General features: G+C 45.9%; 1 protein-coding gene across 1 annotated transcript in view; it reads right to left on the reverse strand.

Moving 5' to 3' along the window:
• The window catches only part of LOC115477917 (myosin heavy chain, non-muscle-like), a 172,094-nt gene that overhangs the window by 154,764 nt on the left and 2,836 nt on the right, over nt 1–14,494 (reverse strand). Inside the window, exons 3-5 of the mRNA XM_030215053.1 lie at nt 7,412–7,523; nt 5,179–5,314; nt 1,695–1,923 (exon numbers count right to left, since the gene is read on the reverse strand). Coding sequence (XP_030070913.1) covers nt 1,695–1,923; nt 5,179–5,314; nt 7,412–7,523 — 477 coding nt within the window. The remainder of the gene's footprint in view (nt 1–1,694; nt 1,924–5,178; nt 5,315–7,411; nt 7,524–14,494) is intronic.

The following is a 14,494-nucleotide window of genomic DNA, read 5'->3' on the forward strand; positions in this document are numbered from 1 at the left end:
CCAGACGAGGGAGCAGGGGCAGCGTTTTGCATGAGGAAAGCCTGATGCAGCAGCAAAACAAACTCGGGGGAGAAACCCCCCAGACTGTGCACTTCCGCAGCCTGGGCAACAGCCCTAGACGCACCCTCAACCGGCGCTCGCAAGAGCGGGGGAGAAACATGCTGCGCATCCAAAATGGCGTCCGGCGCGACACTCCGCGAAGGAGCCGCGCGGGAAGAACGGCGCTTAACTTTAGCCGCTTTTGTGCCGTCGCCCAAATTAAGGGCGTTCATGGCATTAATGTCTCCAACCTCAAGGGCGGCCCACGAAGAAGCCGTCCGAGCCGCGTGGCCGGCCAAGATGGCGGAGGCGAGGAGCGGGGGATGGGCGTTTATGGCGGGAAAAACCGCCACGCCGGAGGAAGGACCGGGACATTCATCGGTCACGAGGCTGTCACCCAACAAGGGCGAATCAGGCTGTAAGACCCCCGCATCCCCTCTAGAAGCGCTCAAGCGATCCGGGGAGCGACCCTTTGCGCCCTCGCCCTCCAACGCCATATGCCACGAGGAGAAGAATCGGGGAACCCCCTGCCCGCTATAAAAAGGTAAAAATTACCTGCTGTCCGCTCCGAGCTGTAACGAACTGGTGTCCCAGTGAGTAGCTGCAATGAACGTTTAAATAAACGTCGAAATAAACGCCTTTAAGGACGTTTAAAATTTTTTTTTTTTTTTTTTAACGGAGCCAGCGGGAGGGGGGAGAAAAGGAGGGACCTGGCACCACCAGGTTTGCACTTGCTCAAAAGAGCCCTCAACCCCAGGCACTCAACAAAACCTAAAAATTAGGCTTGGAGGCCTAGCCAGAGCTGCTGCTGTGTGTGACCACCACCTGCTGAGATAGAGAACATACTGAGGAGTTTCCGGCAGCACATGACCACATATAGGGAGGCAAAAGTTTGCTCTCTATCTCCACCTGCTGGTAGATGGACACAACCCACCAGTCTATGGATTGATCAGCTTGATGATATGGAATACCCAAATATAGTATGTTACAATAATCTAAATGGGCCAGAATAAGACTCTGAAACAACAGCCTGAAATGAAATTCATGAAAATAAGATCAATTCACAGCTGTCTCAACTTTAGAAAAGCTTTCTTGAATAGCTTATTGACCTGTATACTTCAAAGGAGAGAGAAGAATCTAACATTACTCTCAGTACTCTGGAAGATTTCTCTACTGTCAACTTTTCATTTAGTCCCAGGGCTGACCGGCTAGAGCCTGTTGTAATCACTGCCAATAGGAGCAGCGAACTCTGCAAGTTTGTAAGGCCTGCGGGGAGGGAGACAGAGAGAGACAGAGGGAGGTAAGGAGGTGATGCTGGATTCGTGGGAGGTGTGCAGATTTTGAGGTGGCAAAGCAATTTTGGGGGGTAGCACTTGCCATCCCGTAGCGAAACCTATGCCCTAGAGAGAAAAGGGGGTAACCAGCCCAGAGCAGTTACAACCCTAATCATCTTACTTGGCAGACAGATGAACTAAGCTAGTTTTTATCCGTCATCATTTACTATATTAATACATAATAACTTTAACAGAGCATACAACTGAGCAGCCAAGCCATCACCATACACCAGCTCGGAATCTGTGCAAACACACAAGGGTCTGTAATAAGCAGCTCATGAGAACTCAGCATTTATTCCAGGCATGGTCTGTAAAATTTACCTCTTCATTCAGATTATAGTATTCTTCCTCAAAGCGTTTCTTTTCTTCATCCAGCTCTTCTTTCAGAGATATAGTGTTTTCCATTATGATGCCAATTTCCTCTTTTAAATCTTTTACTTTGTTGTAAATCTCATTTAGAGTAATACTTTCTTGAGCTTTCATTGCCATCTGCTGGTTTAGGTGATCAACAGCTTGTTCATGCTCCTCCCACAATTCTTTTGCCTGAAGACTATCAAAAATGAACCACAAAAAGGAGAACTGTAAAACAAGATGGTCTTGGACTTAATATAATTGTATTTTGAATGAAAGGGACTCTGACAAATCATGAATATATATATATATATATATATAAGCGATTTAGTGAAAGAAAGTGTTGGTGATTCTAGCACAATCTTGGTCAAAACATGGCCTGACAACTTAATTTATGTATTTTTTTTTTTGTAAATTAGGGCCTCTTTTACTAAACCATGCTAACACTTCCCAGGGCAGCAAATGACAGGAAGCCCTACTACTACTATTTAGCATTTCTATAGCGCTACAAGGCGTACAGAGCGCTGCACAAACATAGAAGAAAGACAGTCCCTGCTCAAAGAGCTTACAATCTAATAGACAAAAAATAAAGTAAGCAAATCAAATCAATTAATGTGTACGGGAAGGAAGAGAGGAGGGTAGGTGGAGGCGAGTGGTTACGAGTCAAAAGCAATGTTAAAGAGGTGGGCTTTTAGTCTAGATTTAAAGGTGGCCAAGGATGGGGCAAGACGTAGGGGCTCAGGAAGTTTATTCCAGGCATAGGGTGCAGCGAGACAGAAGGCGCGAAGTCTGGAGTTGGCAGTAGTGGAGAAGGGAACAGATAAGAAGGATTTATCCATGGAGCAGAGTGCACGGGAAGGGGTGTAGGGAAGGACGAGTGTGGAGAGATACTGGGGAGCAGCAGAGTGAGTACATTTATAGGTTAGTAGAAGAAGTTTGAATAGGATGCGAAAATGGATAGGGAGCCAGTGAAGCGACTTGAGGAGAGGGGTAGTATGAGTAAAGTGACCCTGGCAGAAGACGAGACGGGCAGCGGAGTTTTGAACCGACTGGAGAGGGGAGAGGTGGCTAAGTGGGAGGCCAGGAAGAAGCAGATTGCAGTAGTCTAAACGAGAGGTGACAAGGGTGTGGATGAGGGTTTTGGTAGAGTGCTCGGAAACAAAGGGGCGGATTTTACGGATGTTGTAAAGAAAGAAACGACAGGTCTTGGCAATCTGCTGGATATGAGCAGAGAAGGAGAGAGAAGAGTCAAAGATGACCCCAAGGTTTCGAGCTGAGGAGACAGGGAGAATGAGAGATCCATCAACTGAAATAGAAAACGGGGGGAGCGGGGAGGTGGGTTTGGGGGGGGGGGGGGAATGAGAAGCTCGGTTTTGGTCATATTTAATTTCAGGTGGCATTGAGACATCCAGACAGCAATGTCAGACAAGCACGCTGAAACTTTGGTTTGGATGCAAGGTGAGATATCAGGGGTAGAAAGGTAGATTTGGGAGTCATCAGCATAGAGATGGTAGGAAAAGCCATGGGATGAGATTAATGAACCAAAGGAAGAAGTGTAGATAGAAAAGAGGAGGGGACCAAGAACAGAACCCTAAGGTACGCCGACAGGCAGAGGGATAGAAGTAGAAGAGGATCCACCAGAGTAAACACTAAAGGTGCGGAGGGAGAGATAGGAAGAGAACCAGGAAAGGACAGAGCCCTGGAATCCAAGTGAGGACAGGTTATCGAGAAGTATGCTGTGATCGACAGTGTCAAAAGCAGCGGAAAGGTCAAGAAGAATGAGGATGGAATATTGACCTCTGGATTTAGCCAGTAATAGGTCATTGGAGACTTTAGTAAGCGCAGTTTCGGTTGAGTGGAGAGGGCGAAAACCAGATTGTAGTGGGTCAAGAATAGCATGTGAGGAGAGAAAATCAAGGCAGCGGCGGTGAACAGCACGCTCAAGTAATTTGGAGAGAAAAGGAAGGAGGGAGATGGGTCAGTAATTAGAGGGACAAGTAGGGTCGAGTGAAGGCTTCTTAAGAAGAGGTGTGACCACAGCATGTTTAAAGGCAGCAGGGACAGTCGCAGTGGAAAGTGAGAGGTTGAGAATGTGACAGATAAAAGGAATAAGAGCAGGAGAGTTGGCCCATTCAATTCCTTTCCTGGGAATCGCTAGCGCGGCTTTGTAAAAGAGGCCCTTAGTTCTTATTGAAAATGATACAGATTACAGCAAAATAAAAGCATATGAAATCTAACTGGTATACAATCCAGCTTATTTTCGAAAGAGATCGCCGGCCATCTTCCGACACAAATCGGGAGATGGCCAGCCATCTCCTGAAGCCGGCCAAATCGGTATAATGGAAAGCCGATTTTGGTCGGCTCCAACTGCTTTCCGTCGCGGAGCCAGCCAAACTTCAAGGGGGTGTTTTGGTAGGGTAGCGAAGGCGGGACGGGGGCGTGCTTTGAGATGGCCGGCTTCGCCCCATAATGGAAAAAAGAAAGCCGGCCTCGACAAGCATTTCGCCGGCTTCACTTGGTCCCTTTTTTTTTCATGACCAAGCTTCAAAATGGTGTCCCAACTGACCAAATGACCACCGGAGGGAATCAGGGATGACCTCCCCTTACTCCCCCAGTGGTCACCAACCCCCTCCCATCCAAAAAAAAACACCTTTTTTGCCAGCCTCTATGCCAGCCTCAAATGTCATACCCAGCTCTCTGACAGCAGTATGCAGGTCCCTGGAGCAGTTTTTGGTGGGTGCAGTGAACTTCAGGCAGGTGGACCCAGCCCCATCCCCCCCTACCTGTTACACTTGTGGTGGTAAATGGGAACCCTCCAAACCCCTCCCCCAAACCCATTGTACTCATATCTAGGTGCCCCCCTTCACCCATAAGGGCTATGGTAATGGTGTAGAGTTGTAGGGAGTGGGTTTTGGGGGGATTTGGGGGGATCAGCACCCAAGGTAAGGGAGCTATGCATCTGGGAGCTATTTAAAAATGTTTTTTTAACTTTTAGAAGTGCCCCCTAGGGTGCCCTGTTGGTGTCCTGGCATGTGAGGGGGACCAGTGCACTACAAATGCTGGCTCCTCCCATGACCAAATGAATTGGATTTCACCGGGTTTGAGATCGCCGGCATTAGTTTCCATTATGGGCGAAAACCGATGCCGGCCATCTCAAACCCGGCCATCTTTGACATTTGGCCGGCCCCAACCGTATTATCGAAACGAAAGATGGCTGGCCATCTTTTTCGATAATACGGTTCAGGACAGCTGTTTGCGGCGCCGGCCAAATTGATGGCTGGCGCCGTTCGATTATGCCCCTCCACATGTCATTAATGCAGACAGAGTTGAAAAGTAATCTTTAAAATCCTTTTCACTTACGCTTATAGTTCTTCAAAAGTCTGTATTCACTGAAAAACAAACTTTGCCTTCACAAACTTAATCAGCTGCTTTAATTATAAAAATAAAGTCATACCCAAGAAAAGCATTCTGTGTTTGAAGATCATGTTCCTTCTTCTGTAAACATTCCATCTCCTCTCTGATATTCTTCAGTTCAGCTTGCAATTGATTCATCTGGACAGCATTTGATTCACGGGCAGCCAAAATAGAAGCTACACGTTAATAAATAAAAACTATTTGTGATACTCTGTTGAACAAACGTGTTTATTGATATGCAGATTTTCTTTCATACTCATAACATTTTCACTAATTCTTAAATTTCAGAGAAAGGCAAGTCTTGTCACTGCAGCTCATGCCATGATAATATCAAGGCTAGATTATTATGATGCATTCTATATTGGTGTTACTACAAAAGATTTGCTCCTGCTCCAATTGATTCAGAATACCGCAGCATAATCAACAGAAGATTGTAAGAGATATGATCACATCACACCATTCCTGCAAAACTTCATTGACTACCAGAACAATGCGGGGCATCTGATCTTAAAGGTCCTTAAAGGACATAGGCCAGAACATTAGGATTTTCTCTACACACTTCCAAGATTGCTAAAGTCCTCCCAAGGAATATCCCTAACCACATCCTCTCCAAAGGAAATCATGTGGTATGACATCTGGCAACAAGCCTTCTCTGGAGTAGCCCCCAAGACTTTGAAATGCACTCCCTGAAAGGCCTTGTTTAAATGCCTGGCATACCCTCTAATGGAGGTGATGAAGACACAATGGTGAAAGAATTTTAAAAGGCACAGAATAAACATAGTAGTCAGACAACAAATTTTGAGTGGGCCTAGGGACAAAACAGATGGGATGAAATGTTCTTTCTACCCCTGCCCCCTCCCTACCTCCCAGCACACCCCTCCTAACTCACAATATAAATACCTGAGCTGGTGAGGATCCCCAAGCTGAAAACCTCTTCCAATCCTCCAAAAGGCAACTAGAACACAATTCAGCCAAGCTGTCGGCAGCAGTGTTCCTGAGCCCGAGCCAGTACCTAATGCATGTTAACTTTTCACAAATGTACGAGAAATAAGCATGAACTAGGTGCTGGCTCAGGCTCAGTTACACCAACCCTCAAGCGTAACAGCATGGCATTTTGTGTGTCTCGAGGACTAGGGGAGGTCTTCAACTGGCTGGGCTTAGGGATCCCCACCAGCTACAGTAAGGGTGCACTGCTGCAGGAAGGGCTCCTGTCTACTTAAGCCCACCTGTGGCTACACCACTGCTTTACTGGCAAAGGAATGGAACCAAATAATGAGATGATATTTTTGCACTTCTAAAAAATCATGAGGGTTAGCAGTTTACAACTCTAAATGAATACATGGGAGTAACTTGTACAGAATGGCAGTTACAAGAAGAGAACGGGGGTAACCTTCCTTTTATTGGGTAGAATAGATGGTCCTTTTCTGTCTTTATTTGCCATTATCTAATATGTTGTCACATTTGTGACCGTTTCCTTGTCTGTGCTCACCTCGCCCTCTGGTGGCCAGAACCAGTGGCTGCTATGAACTGTCACACGTTCCAGACTTCAGCACAGTCCGGTCTGGATCTTCCAGGCTGCCAGACTTGCTTTTCTTGTTTGGGCCTGAACAGCACCCGTAGCTGTCATGTGATTCCTGCTGATGGCCTTTATTAGCCACCTGGAAATTTCTGTGTTTGCCTTTGCATCATCTAAGGTCCCTGGTATGTGGGTGTGCTCTGTGCACTTCTGCCTAGTCCAGTTCTAGTCTGAGTTTCTTGTCTGGTTCTAGTTTGTTGGTGTGTAGTTAGCTTTGGTTTTATTGTTTAGTTCCTAGTCTTGTTTCTGGTCTGCTTTTCCTCGTCTTGTGTCTGTGTTCCTTTTTAGTGGCTGCTTGGCAGCTTTTAGTCCTGTCTCTCACCTGTCTGTGTTTCTGTCTTAGTGGCTGCCTGGCAGCTTTTAGTCCTGACTCTGTTGTGTGTTTCCTGTTGGTATCCAGTTCCTGCCCAGTCCAGTAAGTCCTGCTGGCCGCCTGCACCCAGGGGCTCAACTCCTGGGGAAGGGCGGTCAAATGCAGGTGAAGTCTAGCTGTTTCTGTCAGAGTTCTGCGTTGTCTCTGGTGTGGGGTGGTTTTGCCTGCCACTGCCGCTCCTCGGCAGTGGCCCAAGGGCTCACAAACCTAGTTTCTGCCTTGAAAGCCTAACATATGTTATGCTATGTTAGTACTATCATTGTAAATCACGTTAGGATCCTGGTTGGAGGAAAGATTCTGTGTAAGTTTAGGTAACAATATTACCTGCTATTTCTTCAGTAATCTTTTCTGGAAGCTGACCCACACTGAAACGCAATTTACTATTTTCTATGGTCACCATCTCTAGCTGCTCAAGTGTGGATCTTCTTATTGCTTCCTAACAAGTGAAAAAGTCAAGTATAATAGTTACCAATATGCCTATTTTAAAAAATGTCCAATTTAATCAGTATCGTTTCAACCTTAATGGAGGGGGTTATTAATTAATCCTTATCAATACCCAACTCCAATCAATCCTACCAATATCTTTTATATAACACATTAAGGGTTCTGAGTATTGGATCCATCAGATAATCATGTCTCCACCATTCAGGCTATATACTTAAGCCAGGTATTTCTTTATAGTGGGCATGTATTCGTCATTGATCCATGTTTTTCAGCATTTTAACTTTCAACATTTAACTTTCAACTTTCAACTGCAATCTTCAATATTCAATCTTATAACATCTTATGTACTTAGCTTGAAAGAGCTTTCACTGTTCTTTTTTTTTTTCTTTTTTCTATTTTCTTTTATGAATTCTTGTTTTCACAAATAATCATTCATCTCGGAGACATCTTTAATCCGACATGAAATCATGTTTCGCACAAATCGCTGTGTCAAGCTGCATCGGATATGTGTCCAGCTTATACAGAGGAGACGTTCCTTGACACAGCGATTTGTGCGAAACATGATTTCATGTCGGATTAAAGATGTCTCCGAGATGAATGTTGAAAGTTAAAATGCTGAAAAGCATGGATCAATGACGAATACATGCCCACTATAAAGAAATACCTGGCTTAAGTATATAGCCTGAATGGTGGAGACATGATTATCTGATGGATCCAATATCCAGAACCCTTAATGTGTTATATAAAAGATATTGGTAGGATTGATTGGAGTTGGGTATTGATAAGGATTATTTATTAAAAATCGGCATCTCTCTCATGATCGCAAATGCTTGCATTTTCAGATGGTATCTTTTTGTTTTTTATAACTGTTCCAAAATTAAATATTATAAAAGATAAGAAAAACACAGATATATTGTGACTTCCATATAGTCAACTTAAAATGATTTGAAAAATGGGCCTCATGTACTAAAAGCAAATTCTAAAGTGTAAGTTTAACTACCCATTTATTATCTCATGATCTACAGTTACAGACTTCTTTACAATTTATCCCAACCAGAACATCTTTATATCACATTAATTTTCCCTACAATGCAGACATTTTACAGTCAAGATCATTCCAGTGAGTCTTGGTTAGAGAGAAGTCAAACAATTGTGATCAATAACAATAATTCAAAACCCTGCTTCTAATTCTGGTATTTGTCCAAGGACAGGACTTATAAGATCAAATCACATGAATAACAAAAATCCCATACAAGTTACTAATATTTGTTTTATCGTTTGAAAAGACATTTTGAGTATCCAAGTTTTGCATCTTACCCTGCAATGTGTGATGAGTGTTTTGAGTGTAAGTAGAGAGACTTCTAGTAGCTGTGGCTGTCAGTCTGGAAGTGGTCATTCCAAAAGTACAAATACTAGGGGACAAGGGGGTCACGTGATGGCTGCTTCCTGAACGGACACCTCACATCTACTCCCCTCTCCTACCCCCCTAAAAATCTGCTATATTCATCTTGTAGGAATAATAATACTTCTCTGTTTTGCTTTAAAAGCGTTTCTCATACTGTATAGCCTTCAAAGCAGGGGCTTTGCTGGAGATTGGCTGGTGGAGATCGGTGGAATGCCAATCAAAACGCTGAGACAGCAGAAGGAAAGTTCTAAATCCAAGATGGCAGTGGAATCGACGGTGTCTCCCATCCCTGGGCCTGCTCCGGTCGTGGAGCTCCAGGAAGCGGCTTTTAAAGAGATAACCCAATATATGTCAGGAATCCTTCATGATCGGTTAAGCGAAGCTGCACGCAGCGATCGAAGATGTTAAGCGCAGCGTGGATGCCCAGGCAAGTCGCCTACAGCAAGCTGAGGACCTGATTTCCCACCAAGAGGATCACACGCAGGAAATTACCAGCCGGGTCCTGGAGTTGGAAAGGCGTTACAAGAACCTCGGGAAAAAGGTATAGGATCAAGAGAACTAGGGACAACGCAATAACATCCGCCAATCGGGGTCCCCAAGTTGGTGAAGGATAAAGAATTGTGGGACCTAGTGGAGTTTTGCCTGCATCAGGAACTGGGTTTGGAGTTGGATGGACCACCCGTAAAAGCGGAGCGGGTGTACAGTGTACCACTTTGGTGTCTCTAGGGAGGATTGGATTAAGTCCTGGACAGTCATTACCTGAATTTTTAACTTTGCGGAAAAGGCCCAGTTGATGACTCACTACAAAGCTAAGTGGGCGGTATCATACAAAGGGTTCTAAGCTATTGATTTTCCAAGAATTTTCCACAAAAGTCAGTGAGCAATGGAGGCTGCTGTCCCCCTATTGCATAGTTGTTCCAGCGGGGCATACGCTTCACTCTTCAATACCCTGCGAAGGTTCAGATCAATCATGACAATAAATCATTCAAGTTGGAGTACCCAGAGGCCCTGAAAGCTTTTCTAGATGAACATTCGGCCTGAGAACTCTGTGTGGTTAAGCCTATGCCGGGGACTGGGTTGCCTCCTTTGGGTCCATATTTCCCCCTCTCCTGGATCCAGCAAGCCTGAGGAGCAGTTGCCTTAGGCGATAGCCTTCACCAGTATACACCTATGGGGCTGCTTGTTTTGACAGCATATGTTTAGGTTTTTTGTGGCCTCATGAAGGAGTTGGCTTCATGTGGTGATTTGTGGACCAACCCTCGTTCACTGTAATTCCTATTAGTGCCTGTTGAACACTTGTTTCATTGTACTCTTGAGCACTGACTCTTTGCAGCAAGGTTCAATGTTTTTGTTTTTTTACATAAACTACTGCTTTTATGAGGTTGGGGGGGACAATGTCATTTCTGTGAGGTTTGGGTGGGTACAGAATGAATGTGGGGGGGGAAGGAGTTTGTTGGTTTCTGTTTGAGATGGGGTGTATATGATTTGTTTGGGGGGGGCGGGGTTGCAGGGGTTGAGAGGGGAGGTAAGGGGCTCCACTAGGTGGACGGGCTTCTCTCCTACCCAGGTGCCTATTGAGGGTGGCACACACTTTCCAGGTGGGTTTAGCTGGGAGGCCCACTCGATTGCTTGTCTGGCTGCTATTGGTGCCTTGGACTGGGCTGCTTCGGTGTGTGCTTCTGGCGTCACCTGAGCTGAAACTTATCACTTTGAATATGGATGGCATTCATTCCCCTGTAAAGAGAACCCGTATATTGCAATCCCTTAAGAGAGATCATGTGGGCATTGCTTTGTTACAGGAAACGCATCTGAATGCCTCGGAAAACCTGAAGCTTAAGAGAAATTGGGTAGGCAAGCTCTACTACTCTGCATTTAATAACAGGCAAAGGGGTACAACCATTTTGCTGGTGGCAGGGGAGCTTCAGGGGGTGAGAGTAGTTGTTTGCAGTCTCTATGCCCCAAATGTGTATTCTTACAAATTCTTTGCCCAATTAATGGCCAGGCTCTCCATTTTTGATTGTACCAACTAGTCATAGTGACCCTACCATTGACTGTAAACCACCCAAAAAGCCAGCCAAATATCAGGAGGCCAGGGGGGTTAATTTGTTTTTTTAACACTCTTGGAGTGCTTGATATGTGGAGGGTGCTGCATACAGACGAGCAAGATTATACATTCTATTCTCACCTACATGGGGTGCATACCCGACTTGAAAATACCCTTCTTTCTCAGGCATTTCTGGGTAATGTGAACTCAGCCTTTATTGAAGCTGCGGCCCATTCGGATTACTCCTTGGTGGGAATCACACTTTGCACAGGACAGGCGAATGGACCCTATAGATGGTGTATGAATCCCACTTTGTATCTCCAGGAGTTCCACACATATCTGAGGGCTTGGCAGGATTATGTAGCGGAAAATACTATGGAAGAAGTGGGCCCTAAAATACGTTGGGAGGCAGCTAAAGCTGTCCTTTGGGACAAAATCATAGCTTATACTTCTTGACTCCATAAGAATAGGTTGCGTGATATTATAGCATTATCCCAAAGGAAAAAGGAAGTTCGGAGGACTTTTCACGCTTCTGTAACTGCCCCATCTTATTAGGAATACATGACAGTGAAACGCCAACTGCAGGATGCCTTAGATCAACGTGCTAGTCATTGTAAACAGCTATATAAGTATCAGCTACACTGATGGGGCAATAAAACGGGGAAGCTATTGGCTTCTTTGGTGAAGCAGCACTCGAGGGAAAAGTTATATTAGTCAGATAAAGGGGGAAACAGGCACCCTGTTCACAAAGCAGGAGGACATAGCTCAGGCCTTTGTTCGCTTTTATTAATCTTTGTATAATACAGGTCATTTTGATGAACAGGCCTGCGCTTCCTTTTTTTCACTCCTTGGACCTTCCTGCCTTGTTGGAGGCTCAGGCGCAAGAGCTCAATACTCCCTTTTCAGGAAAAAAGGTAAAGGCAATCACTGGGGGGAGGGGGGGGGGGTTGTTCAGCCTTATTTGGCTATGTGTGATGACTTCATGCTACCCAGGATTTGGGCTCTACAATGAATCATGTATTTATTACAGTTTTACCAAAGCCAGGGAAGGATACAGAGCAGTTGGGATCCTACCACCCCATCTCATTCTTAATCAGGAAGTACAAATTTTGGCTTCCCACTTGGCATCCAGGCTGAACAGGTTTCTTCCCCAGTTGGTTCACTCAGACCATGTGGGTTTTGTGCCTGGCAGCTTTGCGTCAGGTAATATTTTGAAGGTTCTTTGGATCCTTTACAAGGGGAGGACTGGGGATGCAATTCTGGCCAGCCTGGATGCAGAAAAGGCCTTTGACAAGGTGATCTGGAAATAAGACTGGAATTATTTGTTCTAGGTCCTGGCAAGATTTGGTATCACGGTACCATTCTTAGAGTGGGTCCAGGCTCTCTGTAAGAATCCCTCTGCCCAAATTATTCTTAATGACTCCCTTTCCCTGGTGCTTCATCTGGGTAGGGGTATATGTCAAGGATGCCCACTCTCTCCACTTCTTTTATTTCTCTCTTTGGAGCCTCTGGCAGCAAACGTTTGTCAGGATGGAGAACTGTTGGGTGTCTGGCACAGAGCATTTGAGTACTGCATAAATCTGTTCGCAAATGACATGCTCCTCATTATAGACCAGGCAACTGTTAATCTACTACTACTTAACATTTCTAGAGTGCTACTAGGGTTACGCAGCGCTGTACAGTTTAACAAAGGACAGTCCCTGCTCAAGGAGCTTACAATCTAAAGGACGAAATGTCAAGTTGGGCAGTCTAGATTTCCTGAGTAGAGGTATAGTGGTTAGGTGCCGAAGGCGACATTGAAGTTATGCGGATTATTTGTGAGTTATGCGGAAGAGTTATGCGGATTATTTGTGAGTTTGGGGCTTTTGCAGGTCTAAAGATTAATTTCGCCAAGTCTGAGGCCTTGCCTATTTCTCACTCCTGTCGATGTGTTCAAATGTCAAACTCCCCCCCCCCCCCCCACACACCACCCCCTCACCGGCTTATCCTGTCTCCCAGATCATGTCGCTTAAGGAAGAAACAAGTGGCTGTGCATCCGACCAGTTCCTTCTCCTCTGCAGGCCTGGGCTCAACTGCTGTACAGAGCCCCATATGGTTCAAATAAGCAGTGGTCCCAGGTCAGCAGAAGAGAAGGAAGTTATCTGATATGCAGCTGCTTGTTTCTTCCTTACACCACATTAACCAGGAGGAAAACACGGTAATGTGGAGGCAAGGAGAGAGAGAATACAGAGAGGTACGGGTTGGGGATTAAGGGGAGAGAAAGAACTAGGGGGCAGAGAAAGCTGTGGGAAGGGAAGGGGTTCAAGCTAAATCAGGGTGGGGAGGATGGAACCTGAAGCTAAGTTCCTTATACCATATTATCCAGGAGGAAAACACAGTAATGTGGAGGCAAGGTCAGAATACAGAGAGGTAAGGGTTGGGGACTAAGGGGAGAGAAAGAACTAGGAGGCAGAGAAAGCTGTGTGAAGGGAAGGGGTTCAAGCTAAATCTGTGTGGGGAGAGTGACACCTGGAGAGTGATGTTACTGGTCAAGGAAGAAGCTGGGAGAGTGATTAGGCCTTATGACTGGGGAAATCTGCATTAAAAAAATTACAAATAAAGATGCAGAATTTTAAAATATTGTGCACAGAATTTCCAACATTTTTGTGTAGAATTTTTCATTTTGCACCAAATTTCCCCAGGAGTAATAGGTAGGGTACTTGTCTGAATCATAGCTGGAAGAATGAATGAGACATTTTTAATTTGTGTGTGGTTTGACTCCAATAGGCTACTCCACTTTGGTTTTATATGCATATAATATATAAGTATATATGGCTTAAGTATTTTCATGATTTTGCAGTGGCGTACCAAGGGGGGGGCGGTGGGGGCGGTCCGCCCCGGGTGTCAGTGGGTGGGAGGGTGCTCCATCGGCGCTGCAGACTGCAGGCAGCCCGCGTCTCCTGCCTCCATCCTGCTGTGCCTTTTAAAGAAAAATCTGAAAAGCGGCATGGCAGGCATGCTTCGTGTCTGCCCTGCCTGCTTGTAAAAGAAAGTGCCGGCAAACCTCCTTGTTGACGTCACGACGTCGCGTCGGGTCTTCCCTCACTGGGTCCCGCCCTCGCGATGGGAGAAGAGGAGAGAAGGGGACGGGTGGGGAGAAGGGGGGTGGGGAAGGGGCCATGCGAGAAAATGGGAGCCATGCCTGGGGCTGGTGGGAAAATGGGTCCCTAATGCAAGGCATGTGGATGAAGGGGGCTGGAACTGGGGGGCTGAAAAGGAGGGTAGGCGGGATAAGGGGGCTAAGTACAGGAACTGGGGGCTGAAAAGGGGCAGGGGCAGAAACTGGGGGGACTGGGGGCTGAAAAGGGGACAGGGAGAAGTGGCTGGGGCTGAAGCTCAGGACTGGTGAGAGAAAAGGGCTGGGGCTAGAACTAGGGGCAGGTGGGATAAGAGGGCTGGAACTGGGGGCTGAAAAAAGGGGCAGAGAGAGAGAGGGGACAGACGATGGATGGATGGGGGGGAAGAGGCTGGGCAG

The sequence above is a fragment of the Microcaecilia unicolor genome, chromosome 9, assembly GCF_901765095.1.
Source record: "Microcaecilia unicolor chromosome 9, aMicUni1.1, whole genome shotgun sequence".
Taxonomy (NCBI): Eukaryota; Metazoa; Chordata; class Amphibia; order Gymnophiona; family Siphonopidae; genus Microcaecilia; species Microcaecilia unicolor.